Here is a 13,100-nt window from a genome sequence, read left to right on the forward strand (position 1 = left end):
TCAGTCAGTGCAGAGAGACGCCGGGACGGGAGGCTGAGGAGCTGCAAGCAAGAGAGGTGAGTATGTGTTTTTTTTTATTGCAGCAGCAGCAATGGCACAGATTTATGTGGAGTATCTATGGGGCAACGGTGCAGAGCACTATATATGGCACAGATTTATATGGCACAGCTATGGGGCAACGGTGCAGAGCACTATATATATGGCACAGCTATGGGGCAATGGTGCAGAGCATTATATATATATATATATGGCACAGCTATGGGGCAACGGTGCAGAGCACTATATGGCACAGCTATGGGGCAACGGTGCAGAGCACTATATGGCACAGCTATGGGGCAACGGTGCAGAGCACTATATGGCACAGCTATGGGGCAACGGTGCAGAGCATTATATATATGGCACAGCTATGGGGCAACGGTGCAGAGCATTATATATATGGCACAGCTATGGGGCAACGGTGCAGAGCACTATATGGCACAGCTATGGGGCAATGGTGCAGAGCACTATATGGCACAGCTATGGGGCAACGGTGCAGAGCATTATATATATGGCACAGCTATGGGGCAACGGTGCACTGCAGAGCATTATATATATATGGCACAGCTATGGGGCAACGGTGCAGAGCATTATTTATATGGCACAGCTATGGGGCAACAGTGCAGAGCATTATATATATGGCACAGCTATGGGGCAACGGTGCAGAGCATTATATATATGGCACAGCTATGGGGCAACGGTGCAGAGCATTATATATATGGCACAGCTATGGGGCAACGGTGCAGAGCATTATATATATGGCACAGCTATAGGGCAACGGTGCAGAGCACTATATATATGGCACAGCTATGGGGCAACGGTGCAGAGCATTATATATATGGCACAGCTATGGGGCAACGGTGCAGAGCACTATATATATGGCACAGCTATGGGGCAACGGTGCAGAGCATTATATATGGCACAGCTATCTATGGGGCAACGGTGCAGAGCATTGTATATATGGCACAGCTTTATGTGGAGCATCTATGGGGCTATACTGAACGGTGCAGAGCATTATATGTGGCACAGCTTTATGTGGAGCATCTATGGGGCCATAATGAACGGTATGGAGTATCTATTTTTAATTTTGAAATTCACCGGTAGCTGCTGCATTTTCCACCCTAGGCTTATACTCGAGTCAATAAGTTTTCCCAGTTTTTTGTGGCAAAATTAGGGGGGTCGGCTTATACTCGGGTCGGCTTATACTCGAGTATATACGGTATTATGCGGTTTCTTTTAATGAATATTCTTCGGTAATATTTTATTACAAAATTTTAAAGCCATGAGATAGTTACAGAGGGATACATTTTATTTATTTCCCAAGGGATTAATGTGGCTCAAAAACTTAGAATGTATTTATCGCCTTCCCAAGTAGAAATAACATTCATGTTGGTTAATAAGAATGCCAGATAATAGAAATGATGTCCAAGTTATAATTGCTTCAATATCCCTCTTATGTGTGCAGTTGACTTTAATAAGGTTGAAGCAAAAGGTTTAATTGTGGCCATCACAAGGAAATCTGGCAGCAGGTTTCTGCTACCTCATCTGGAAGCAGCAAAATTTTAAAATAGAGAGACCCCGATTCCCAGTGGCGTAACTTCAAACTCATGGGCCCTTATGCGAAAGCGTCAACGGGGCCCCCAAATATTTTAAATCTTTAATAGCAATAGTCTTTTTTTATAGGCCAAAGGGACTTTTAGGGTCCCCTATGCTCCAGGGCTCGGGTACAATTGCAACCCCTGCACCTGTTGTAGGTAGGCCCCTGCTGATTCCAGTGATTAATTACTTTGTTTACTGGGTGCAGCAGTTGTGATAGATACAATCAAAGTTTTTAGATTTAGCAATGCAGAAGAGCTGAGAAAGCTAACCCCGCCCAAACAAAGCTGCTATAGTAATGATAATCACCACATGATAAAACCTTCAGTGTAAGTAAGGGTGTCTGGCCAGCATGCACACACCAGCTAGTCACAGCAATGATAATGACCTAGTGATAAAACCTTCATGGCAAGTAGACAGAACACAGCCTGAAATGACAACAACTTGGTATATATATATATATATATATATATATATATATATATATATATATATATATATACACATATACATATATACATATACATATACAGTTAGGTCCATATATATATTTGGACACAGACAACATTTTTCTAATTTTGGTTATAGACATTACCACAATGAATTTTAAACAAAACAATTCCGATGCAGTTGAAGTTCAGACTTTCAGCTTTCATTTGAGGGTATCCACATTAAAATTGGATGAAGATTTTAGGAGTTTCAACTCCTTAACATGTGCCTCCCTGTTTTTAAAGGGACCAAAAGTAATTGGACAGATTAAATAATTTTAAATAAAATGTTCATTTCTAGTACTTGGTTGAAAACCCTTTGTTGGCAATGACTGCCTGAAGTCTTGAACTCATGGACATCACCAGACGCTGTGTTTCCTCCTTTTTGATGCTCTGTCAGGCCTTCACTGCGGTGGTTTTCAGTTGCTGTCTGTTTGTGGGCCTTTCTGTCTGAAGTTTAGTCTTTAACAAGTGAAATGCATGCTCAATTGGGTTGAGATCAGGTGACTGACTTGGCCATTCAAGAATATTCCACTTCTTTGCTTTAATTAACTCCTGGGTTGCTTTGGCTTTATGTTTTGAGTCGTTGTCCATCTGTAGTATGAAACGACGACCAATCAGTTTGGCTGCATTTGGCTGGATCTGAGCACACAGTACGGCTCTGAATACCTCAGAATTCATTTGGCTGCTTCTGTCCTGTGTCACATCATCAATAAACACTAGTGACCCAGTGCCACTGGCAGCCATGCATGCCCAAGCCATCACACTGCCTCCACCATGTTTTACAGATGATGTGGTATGCTTTGGGTCATGAGCTGTACCACGCCTTCGCCATACTTTTCTCTTTCCATCATTCTGGTAGAGGTTGATCTTGGTTTCATCTGTCCAAAGAATGTTCTTCCTGAACTGTGCTGGCTTTTTTAGATGTTTTATAGCAAAGTCCAGTCTAGCCTTTTTATTCCTGATGCTTATGAGTGGCTTGCACCGTGCAGTGAACCCTCTGTATTTACTTTCATGCAGTCTTCTCTTTATAGTAGATTTGGATATTGATACGCCTACCTCCTGGATAGTGTTGTTCACTTGGTTGGCTGTTGTGAAGAAGTTTCTCTTCACCATGAAGATTATTCTGCGATCATCCACCACTGTTGTCTTCCGTGGGCGCCCAGGTCTTTTTGCATTGATGAGTTCACCAGTGCTTTCTTTCTTTCTCAGGATGTACCAAACTGTTGATTTTGCCACTCCTAATATTGTAGCAATTTCTCGGATGGGTTTTTTCTGTTTTCGCAGCTTAAGGATGGCTTGTTTCACCTGCATGGAGAGCTCCTTTGACCGCATGTTTACTTCACAGCAAAACCTTCCAAATGCAGCACCACACCTCAAATCAACTCCAGGCCTTTTATCTGCTTAATTTAGAATGACATAACGAAGGGATTGCCCACAACTGTCCATGAAATAGCCTTGGAGTCAATTGTCCAATTACTTTTGGTCCCTTTAAAAACAGGGTGGCACTTGTTAAGGAGCTGAAACTCCTAAACCCTTCATCCAATTTTAATGTGGATACCCTCAAATGAAAGCTGAAAGTCTGAACTTCAACTGCATCTGCATTGTTTTGCTTAAAATTCATTGTGGTAATGTCCATAACCAAAATTAGAAAAATGTCGTCTCTGTCCAAATATATATGGACCTAACTATATATATATATATATATATATATATATATATATATATATATATATATATATATATATATATATATATATATATATATATATATATATATATATATATATACACATACATATACATACACACACACATTCCCTCTGTAAGCAAACCCTGTTAACTGGAAACAGGACAAGTCCAGATATTTAAAAGGGTTAGTCACAAAAATCAAGTTCTCCACTAGCGATAGGATAGGGGATAACTTGCTGAAAAGCTGGTGCATGACCACAGGGAAACACAGCGATTCATAGATCAGGGCTCTGGAACCACAAGAACAGATGCATCAGTGGAGCAGAGGTGCACATGCTTGGCCTCCGCTCCATTCATTATCTATGGGACAGAAGGACAAAGCCGAGCACGTCACTAGTCAGTTCCACATAGATTAAATCGAGTGAATGCCGAGATTGAGCTCCCCCACTCTATTCAGGACAGGTCTGCAGAGCTCCATTCTTGATTTTCCAGAGCTCCGTTCTTGGAATTGCTGTGGCTCCACACAGTAGGAGCCCAGCGATCAGCAAGTTGTCCACTTTCCTATGGAAGTCTGGATCCTGATCAGCATTATAGGGGTCAATTAATGGGCAATATTTTAACAATATTCTATTTTAATAAGAATTTTACCAAGCAACATTTCTGTACAACTTTAAATAGTCCTACAAGCTGAATTTACCATAAGCGGTCTTAACAGAAGTGATTTATATTGTCTTATTAATAATAGTAATTACAAAATATTTGCGTCTACAAAACAGACATTACATGAATAAGGTTCATGCTCATGTAATACAAAAACCAGCAAACGCCAAGTCACACAATCCCATTCCATACAATGGTGGTGCCACACATGCAAAATATCCCACGTTGTGATTTATTAAACTTCTTTGTGCAAAAAAAGGATTTCTACTGCGATGAGAAAATTACCAAAATATGACTTATCAACATTACATGCCAGCATTCACCTCCTAACATGCAAAGTGTAGTCCTCGTTCGAGTGGCTGCTTTATTATTCTCATTTTATTACAGTTCTATGTATAGAGATTTGTGAGAATTATAGTAAGTGTAAGGCCGGGTTCACATGGGCGAACGCCACCATCCGTATAAAGACCACAACACCTGGACTGACCGTGGGTCTCCTGGCCCCAGAGGCCACTAGTCTGGGTTGGGAGACTTGCATTCAGTCCGGGCTTTGCTGTCTATATGCAGGCTATGAAATACGCCCATGTGAACCCAGCCTGATCAAAGATTGCAAGCAGCGAGGTTACAGGGCTAAACCACCAGACCGCCTGTTATTTGTCAGGTAATGTAAGATCTAATGCACTTAGCGTTATTATAGATCCCTGTATACATCTGTAAAAGGCCATCCACAATAAAGCTATGTTTACCTTTTTCACAAAAATTCTGTAAGAAAAATATGACATACTCCATCATAAGTCACATTATGGATGCATTTTCTCCCAGAGGCACTGCACTTAGGGTACAATATAATACTTTACAGAGATATCAAAAAAGGGGTGAATGGTGTGCCTGTTAGACCATAATGCAGTGTTCCCCAAGTCCGGTCCTCAAGAGCCACCAACAGGTCATGTTTTCGGGATTTCCTTAGTATTGCACAGGTGATAATTGCATCAACTGGACAGGCAAGCATTCAATGACCTGTGCAATACTAAGGAAATCCTCAAAACAAGACCTGTTGGTGGCTCTTGAGGACCGGACTTGGGGAACACTGCCATAACCTAAACCCATAGGGTTTCACTGTGCTCCCATAAAGTTGCCCAAACCCACCAACATTGGTGGGCTCAGCCATCAATTTAAAGTGTAACAGGGTGATAGACTCTTCCCCGGCAAATAATGTTTTTGGACAGAAGGATCTAGCATGTTCGATTTCGGAGTCTGGCAGCAGCTTTCGTACAGACCACAGAAGCACTTGGCTGAGCAGGTTGCTCCTGTGTATGCTGAACAGAGGGTGGGCCGGCAGCTAGTCATTGTGTATGTAGGGGGGGCCCTGACAGCTAGTCATTGTGTATGGTGAGGGCTGACAGCTAGTCATTGTGTATGGAGGGGTCTCCGACAGCTAGTCATTGTGTATGGAGGGGGAGACCCACAGCTAGTCATTGTGTATGGAGGGGGCCGACAGCTAGTCATTGTGTATGGGGGGGGGGGGGGGGGTTATAAAAGTTTTAAAAAAACAAAACAAAACAGCCTTTTGGTTTTAGTCAACAGAATGTGTACTATAAGAGTAAAAACATCCTATTTCCTCCTGGTAGATGAGAGCATAGTTTACATTTACATTGTGTGAAGGTGCAGCTGTGCTTTATATAAACACATTCATTAGGTATGGAAATATAGAATAGATGCAAAGCAGCATGACGCACGGCTAGAAGGATGTGTATATACAGCAACTCCACTGGTGAATCCATCATTCTTAACAAGCAGAAATATTCTAAGTGCACTTAGTAAATGTGGAGGAACAATTACACTGTTTGCAATGTGTGTCAGACACTTCTGGTGCTGAAATATTACAGCCAACAAGCAGAAAATGAGTTATTACTTATTAATTCGACCTTCCATCCTGAAAATGAAAAGTGACTATACATTGCTCATCAACACTACTCCTATGGTACCGTCTGTTTGCCTCCAGCCGCCCAGATGGGCGCCACCCTGCTTGTAAGATGGGTACAGTGGCATGGGTTGTAAAGTGGTAAGGCTGAACCATGCCGCCACTGCCTTCCTTGCTGGATTGTAAAGGCATGAAAGGTGCGGCAAGATTACACTGCACTGCCAAGGACAATGACAGAGGAAGACAGCGACTGGTGAGTATAACACTAGGGTCAGGGAACTTAGATTATTGGCACCACTCCAACACTGGAAAAAAAAAAAAACACAAGAAATGCAGGAGTGGTGCTTTCAACTACCTCTGACAGGCAAACATGCTGCCAGTCAGCTGCTGCTTAATGCTGCACGGTGCAAATTGACTCTAAGGCCACGTTCACACGTTCAGTATTTGGTCAGTATTTTACTGCAGCATTTGAAAGCCAAAACCAGGAGTGGGTCATAAATACAGAAGTGGTGACGTGTTTCTATTATACTTTTCCTCTATTTGTTCCACTCCTGGTTTTGGCTTACAAATACTGAGGTAAAATACTGCCCAAATATTGAATATGGCCTTATGATTTACTGTTGCACTCCCCATGACACTGTGGTGGCAATCTTAGAAGAAGGAGGAACAGAACACCGATCTGAGCTGAGGAGGCAGCGGGAGAAGCAGTAGGCATCAGGTTGAGGGACTATTTGTGAGAAATCTCACTTTTCAGTTTCTGGTTGGAGGGTCTCTTTAACCGAAGGCAACGGTTTAGTTTACTGCACAAGTACAAGCCATCAACTTGTGCCCTCACTGAATATGGAGCCATTTATCCCAGCATGCTGAAATCGTGATTACTGCTTGAAAATTACCTTTCAGTTTTATTAATAGTTGCCCTAACAGTAAAACAAAGTGTTCTTGATATAAATGATATACCTGAGGATTTGCTGCCAGGTTCATCTTATACGGGTTAGTTTTGCCTTCTTCAGTTACAAGAGGCGACCATATTTTAGACTCAACCCTATAAGAAAAAAGAAGAAAAATCAGCTTAGTTTTGTAATCTTACAGGCATTTTATATAAGAAGATATACATCATGTCCCTTTTTTTTACCTAATTTTCTGGTATTTCCTACATCCGGCAAATCTATTCATAGATATTTTTCTGCATGATAGTCATGGAAGATACTAACTCGTCTCCTAGACTAACCAGTCCATATGGTGAGAAAGGTAGGAACGGAACATCCAAGAATCATTATTCCATCAGAATTAAAATATCCACATGTTGATGAATAAAATAGATTCTAGACTAACTATAGGCTATCCAAGTCAGGTGCGGTCTTTGGCTTGACAACTAAGTAGGAGAGAGAAACCAACAACTATGTCACACATCGTGCAATCAAAGTCTAGGTAAATCCTAAGATCTGTGTGTTGTCCAATAAATGATCATAGACATACGCTTTCCTTTACTGGTATCTCTTATTCCAATATCAGGGTGTCAATACAGCCTATTTGCCATGTTCGACATTTATGAACCCAGTACGCACCCTGATGTCTGGACCACTGTGGATTTCCTGACCTGAACTCAACAGTCCCCATAAAAGCCTATGAAGCTGTTACATTTAAGTTTGGTGACTTGTGATCAGTCCAGTCATCGCTACCAGGACCCGGACTGTGAGTGTCTGACATAGCAAACTGACCATAGACAGAGGGTTCAGCCAACAGCTATTCCTCCCTACTACTCATACACATGCATGCACGAATAAGGCGAAGAAGCTTCTGCAGGACACATCCGGCAGGGCCCATCTACTCTGACTTCCACCCCCCCACCAGCTGCTGAAATGTAGATAGCTGTAATGATTGACACTAAAATGTATTAAAAGATGCATGGGTTTTAAAAAAACTGGAACATTTTTAAACCTGAGAAGCATAAAGTCAAGTCTTCGTTCACTTTGTGAGAATGGCAACAAAATTTGCTCCTTTATTACTAGAAATCTCGTTTAACACAGCAGACGTAAAACATTGCCTTGGAGACCAAGCCCAGTTCCAAATTGGTAAATGTCCTAGTTCATACCAAATCTTTAAGTGATCTGCATGATAAATGCAGACCAGTTCTCCCCAGTGTATTCATTTTTATTTTGTTCCTTATTACTGTTTTATATAAGAACCAAGTTTGTTATTTTTTTCTGTTTTTTTTTTTTTGTATAGAATATATTTGTGTTACTATCACTTGAAGATAACCAGCATCTATACATTCTATTTGGCCCTATGAACATCATAGAGGGAAAGGTCCTCGTTGAGATCCCCCAGGAGTTAGAACCGAGAGAAGATCTGTCATCTGAACGGTCGCCATGTGATATTACAAAATCAACAGTTCGTTAAGGTTGTCTGTTCCCACATGAAAATGGCAGCGCATGCCGAGACCACTCATTTATGCACATTTAGAAATTGATGAGTTTCTTAACATTCCAGGTGCACAACTTAATATATGGGGCTTTAATGTATTTTTTTCATCTTGTGAGTTCGTGTTAGTTTATGTTTCACAAGCGTTCCTTCCAAGAATGACAAGTAATGGGAACGGGAAAACTAAGATACCAATGTTAACATTCAAAAACATAAGCCAGTGTGATAAATGACAGGATGTCTTGGAATCTAAAGGAAAAATACTACTCAATATAACTGCTTATTTATATCTGTCCTATGCCAAGGAATAAACAGAGGTTCTGAAAATTTTGATGAGAAAAAAATTACATTAATTACTGCTAGGAAACGTCCTAAAAAGGGACTCTACATTTTTTAAGTTGGAAATAGGAAATATAAAATGATAACCCTTTAAAAAAAAAGTTAAATAAAATCCTCCTGGTTGCCTTTCTTAATAGTTCCCTACAAAGTAAACATAGGTTATGCCACATGGTGCAGTGGTTATTATGATGTCATGTCTTTGTAGTTATTTGACATAGTCATTAGAATGGACCTTCTATTTGACAGGGGTTGCCAGGGACTTTAACTTTGATGGCCTATCCTGTCTGATCGGTGGGGGCACTACACCCGGTACCCCAGCCTATCAGCTACACAAATCAGTTATGTCGACTGTATACTGGCCACGGCTGGGTACTGCACATCCATCCCTATTCAAATTAATAGGGGGTGACAGTGTAGTACCCAGCCGCGGCCACTATTCTGCCGCTGGAACTGTGCTGCGCAGCTTCACAACTGAGCATTTCCTTCCGCCAACACCGGGAACCGCTGATCGGCGGGTGTGCTGGATGTCACACCCCCAAACATGAGACAATAGATAACTTATCCTAAGGATCAGTCATTAATATGAATATCCCATACAATCCCTTTAAAAGGACCCCTTAGTCGGTCATCTCAGTTAAGGACTCTGACATTTTTCATTTTTGCACTTTTGTTTTTTGTCTGCTCTATGTTCCAAAAGCTAGAACAGATAAAAATGTTTCCAACTCCGCTATATGAGGTCTTGTTTCATTCTTTAATGGTTTAAAAACAAATGTAAAAATTTCAGAACCTTGTGGAAAAAAAATTATTTGTAATACAATTTTCTGAGACTTGTAACTTATCTTTTTGTCTATGGAGCTGGTTGAGGCATTGTTTCTTGTGTGCTGGGTTGTAGATTTTTAATTATACTATTTTGTGGTATATATGAAGTTTTGATCTCTTTCTTTATTGTATTTTTTTTTAAGAGATGTGCGAAAATGAAAAAACTAGAAATTCTGGAATTTTGATTTTTTTTTTTCCTTTTTGACATTTAAGTGTAGAGACGCAAGAATACCCAATATGTTTTGTTTGTTTTTTTTATGGGGAAAAGTATGGAGATTCAAAATTTTATATATTTAATATTCCATATTTTATTTAATTCTTAAATGTATGTTAGACACTCCTAGGTGACTTGATCTGAAATTTGTTTGTGCACTTAAAGGGAACCTGTCAACCAGCAAAAACGGTATTAACCTGCAGATATGGTGGTTCATATGCAGGTTAATGGCGTTATTAGCCTGCCTGGCGCCTGCACGTAGCTGAGCGCTGCAGAAAGAAAATTAAGTTTATTCTCCATGGTTGCATTGGGTTTCAGTCGTGGGTGTGTTGTCAGCACTGGTGCAGATTAGCCCCATTTCTGCAGGTTAATAGCAGCTACAAAATATCCAAATGGCTCACCATGATCATTTTGCGGAGGGGCCAATGGGAGCCAATGTGCGGGTGCACAGACAATCGTGCCATTTAAATGCCACTGATAGCAGTATCTAAATGGTTAACAGCAGTCATTGGGGCCCACTCCAACCGCTTCCGTTACAACCTACTAGTATAAGTACTCTGCCAAAGAAGCGAACGTGAAACGCGCGTTGGGGTTTCCTACCTACAGCACCCAGGTCAATAAGATGAGTATATTTCTCTTTACATCCCCTGCTTAACTAGGTTCATTCTACCATATTGTCCTAATAGGCTGCAGCATTGGTCTGCTCTGACTTGTGCCTCATGCCTTAAGACTATGTATTAATTGGTTGATTTACTTTAAATATATATTTTCTTCACACGTCATCGGCCCCTTTGTATATACTTCTTCCAATCACTGTCTCTCTCTGGTTCTTCATATACTATTTCCACTTATTAACTTAAATATACTATGTCTGAACACAGGGTTTTTATGAGCCACTACTTGCAATAATACGATTGGTTTCTGACATGTTTGAGGTTTGTGTATCTGGTCTTACCTGATTGCATGAAGGTGCTTTGCTACTGTATTCTCCTTTTTTGTGCATCATTTTTGAATTATGCTTTTATGAATTATCACAATAAAAATTAAACTTTTTAATATCTAGTGCAATACTTTATTTTCTTTCGGATTTCTGCATCTTTGGAAGTTCAAGTAATAAAGACCACCTATTTTTTGGGTAATAGGGAGTTATTTTTACAGTAGAAATTTCAACTATTATTTTTTTTTTTTTTTTCAATCATTAACTCATCGCAAAGGATCGGATAAAACTCTGAAGTACAAAGCAGGTCTTCCATTTTTCATACATTTTCAGCAATTCCGCATAGGCAGAGTAGGATCCGAAAAAAAAACGCTTCTTCTACCAACATAATTTCTCCAGGTCGGAAAGAACCATGTTCCCCAACTCTAGTGATCATTGAGGGGTCTGATCATTGTAATCTAACCCCCTTAGATACAACATGGTGTAAGCACCAGAAGTCTGATAGCTAATGGCTTAGAATTTTTTCTTTTGCTGGTTCCAAACAAAATTGTTTGCAATGATCTACAGTAATTTCTTTAATAATGCTCATATTGATTAATCTCTAAAATAGGAGATTTGTAGAAGTAAATTATTTCATCAGATTAAACTAAAATTAAAGGAAGGATTAACCCCTTAGTGACGGAGCCACATTTTTGAAATCTGACCAGTGTCACTTTATGTAGTAATAACTCTGGAACGCCTCAACAAATCCCAGTGATTTTGAGACTGTTTTTTCGGGACACATTATACTTTATGATAATGGTAAATTTAGGTTGATGTGTTTTGTGTTTATTTATAAAAAATATCAGAAATTTGAGAAAAATGTTAAAAAAAAAGCAATTTTCAAAATTTGAATGATTATCCCTTTAATCCAGATAGTCATACCACAGCAAAATATTAATAAATAACATTTCCCTCATGTCTTTTTTACATCAGCACCATTTGTAAAATGTTATTTTATTTTGTTAGCATTTTAGGAGGTTTAAAAATGTAGCAGTAATTATTCATTTTTTCAAGGAAATTTACAAAAAATATTTGAAGTGCCTTTAAGGGTCCCATATATTGGGATAGCCCCACAAGTTATACAATTTTAAAAACCGCACCCCTGACATATTGAAAACAGCTGTCAGGTAGTGTATTAACCCTTCAGGTGCTTTTTCAGGAATTAATGCAAAGTGGCATGACAAAAATGAAAAAGTGTATTTTTACCACCTAAATGCCTCTAACTTCTGAACAGATTACTACAGCCGTCAGACTCTGAGGCCGCTATTTGGCCATGAATTGCCATCACAAACATCAGGACCACACAATCATGATCTGAGGGCACCAATTGGGACAAAGAGGAAGCCCCCACACTCTGTTAACCATTTATAATGATGTAGTCACTATTGACAGCAGCATCTAAGGGGTTAAACATTTGGATGGTGCAAACACTGATCGTGGCTGATGCAGCAAGTTGTCAGCTATAGTGTACAGCGACAGCTGCTGGATTGTCACCTGTATGGGGAGGCTATTCTCTTATATCTCAGGTCAGTTAAAAGACGTATTGGCTGTCATTAAGGGGGTTAAGCAAGTCGTTTAATTAGTGACTTCAATTACAATGAGTCAATGAGTCAGTAATAAGGCCCAACTCACGGTCTGTGCAGCGCCATTCTGTCCATGGCTTCTTTCCATTCTATTACGGCGTGGCTTTCTCTGCCTCTTGCAGGTTACACCTTTATTACACTCAAATATAAAAATCTTTTGCTTCACCGAAACGGTGACAATCCCTGAACAAACACCACTTGGCAGAGATGTAGACAATACTAGAAACTATTACATGGGGTTATTACGTGCATATGAACATAGCAACAACAGGAAAAGACTTTTTACAGACAAAGAATGGAATGCAGCACTCAATCCAAACTCCTTACATCTCATATAGCCAAGAAGTCCAGT

The 13,100-nt window shown here is 40.0% G+C and overlaps 1 protein-coding gene across 2 annotated transcripts in view; it reads right to left on the reverse strand.

The window, feature by feature from the left end:
- PDLIM1 (PDZ and LIM domain 1) overlaps window positions 1–13,100 on the reverse strand; it is an 83,145-nt gene that overhangs the window by 35,781 nt on the left and 34,264 nt on the right. For both annotated transcript variants that reach the window (XM_077259041.1, XM_077259040.1), the window contains exon 3: window positions 7,351–7,435. In XM_077259041.1, coding sequence (XP_077115156.1) covers window positions 7,351–7,435 — 85 coding nt within the window. The remainder of the gene's footprint in view (window positions 1–7,350; window positions 7,436–13,100) is intronic.

The sequence above is a fragment of the Ranitomeya variabilis genome, chromosome 4, assembly GCF_051348905.1.
Source record: "Ranitomeya variabilis isolate aRanVar5 chromosome 4, aRanVar5.hap1, whole genome shotgun sequence".
NCBI classification, from domain to species: domain Eukaryota; kingdom Metazoa; phylum Chordata; class Amphibia; order Anura; family Dendrobatidae; genus Ranitomeya; species Ranitomeya variabilis.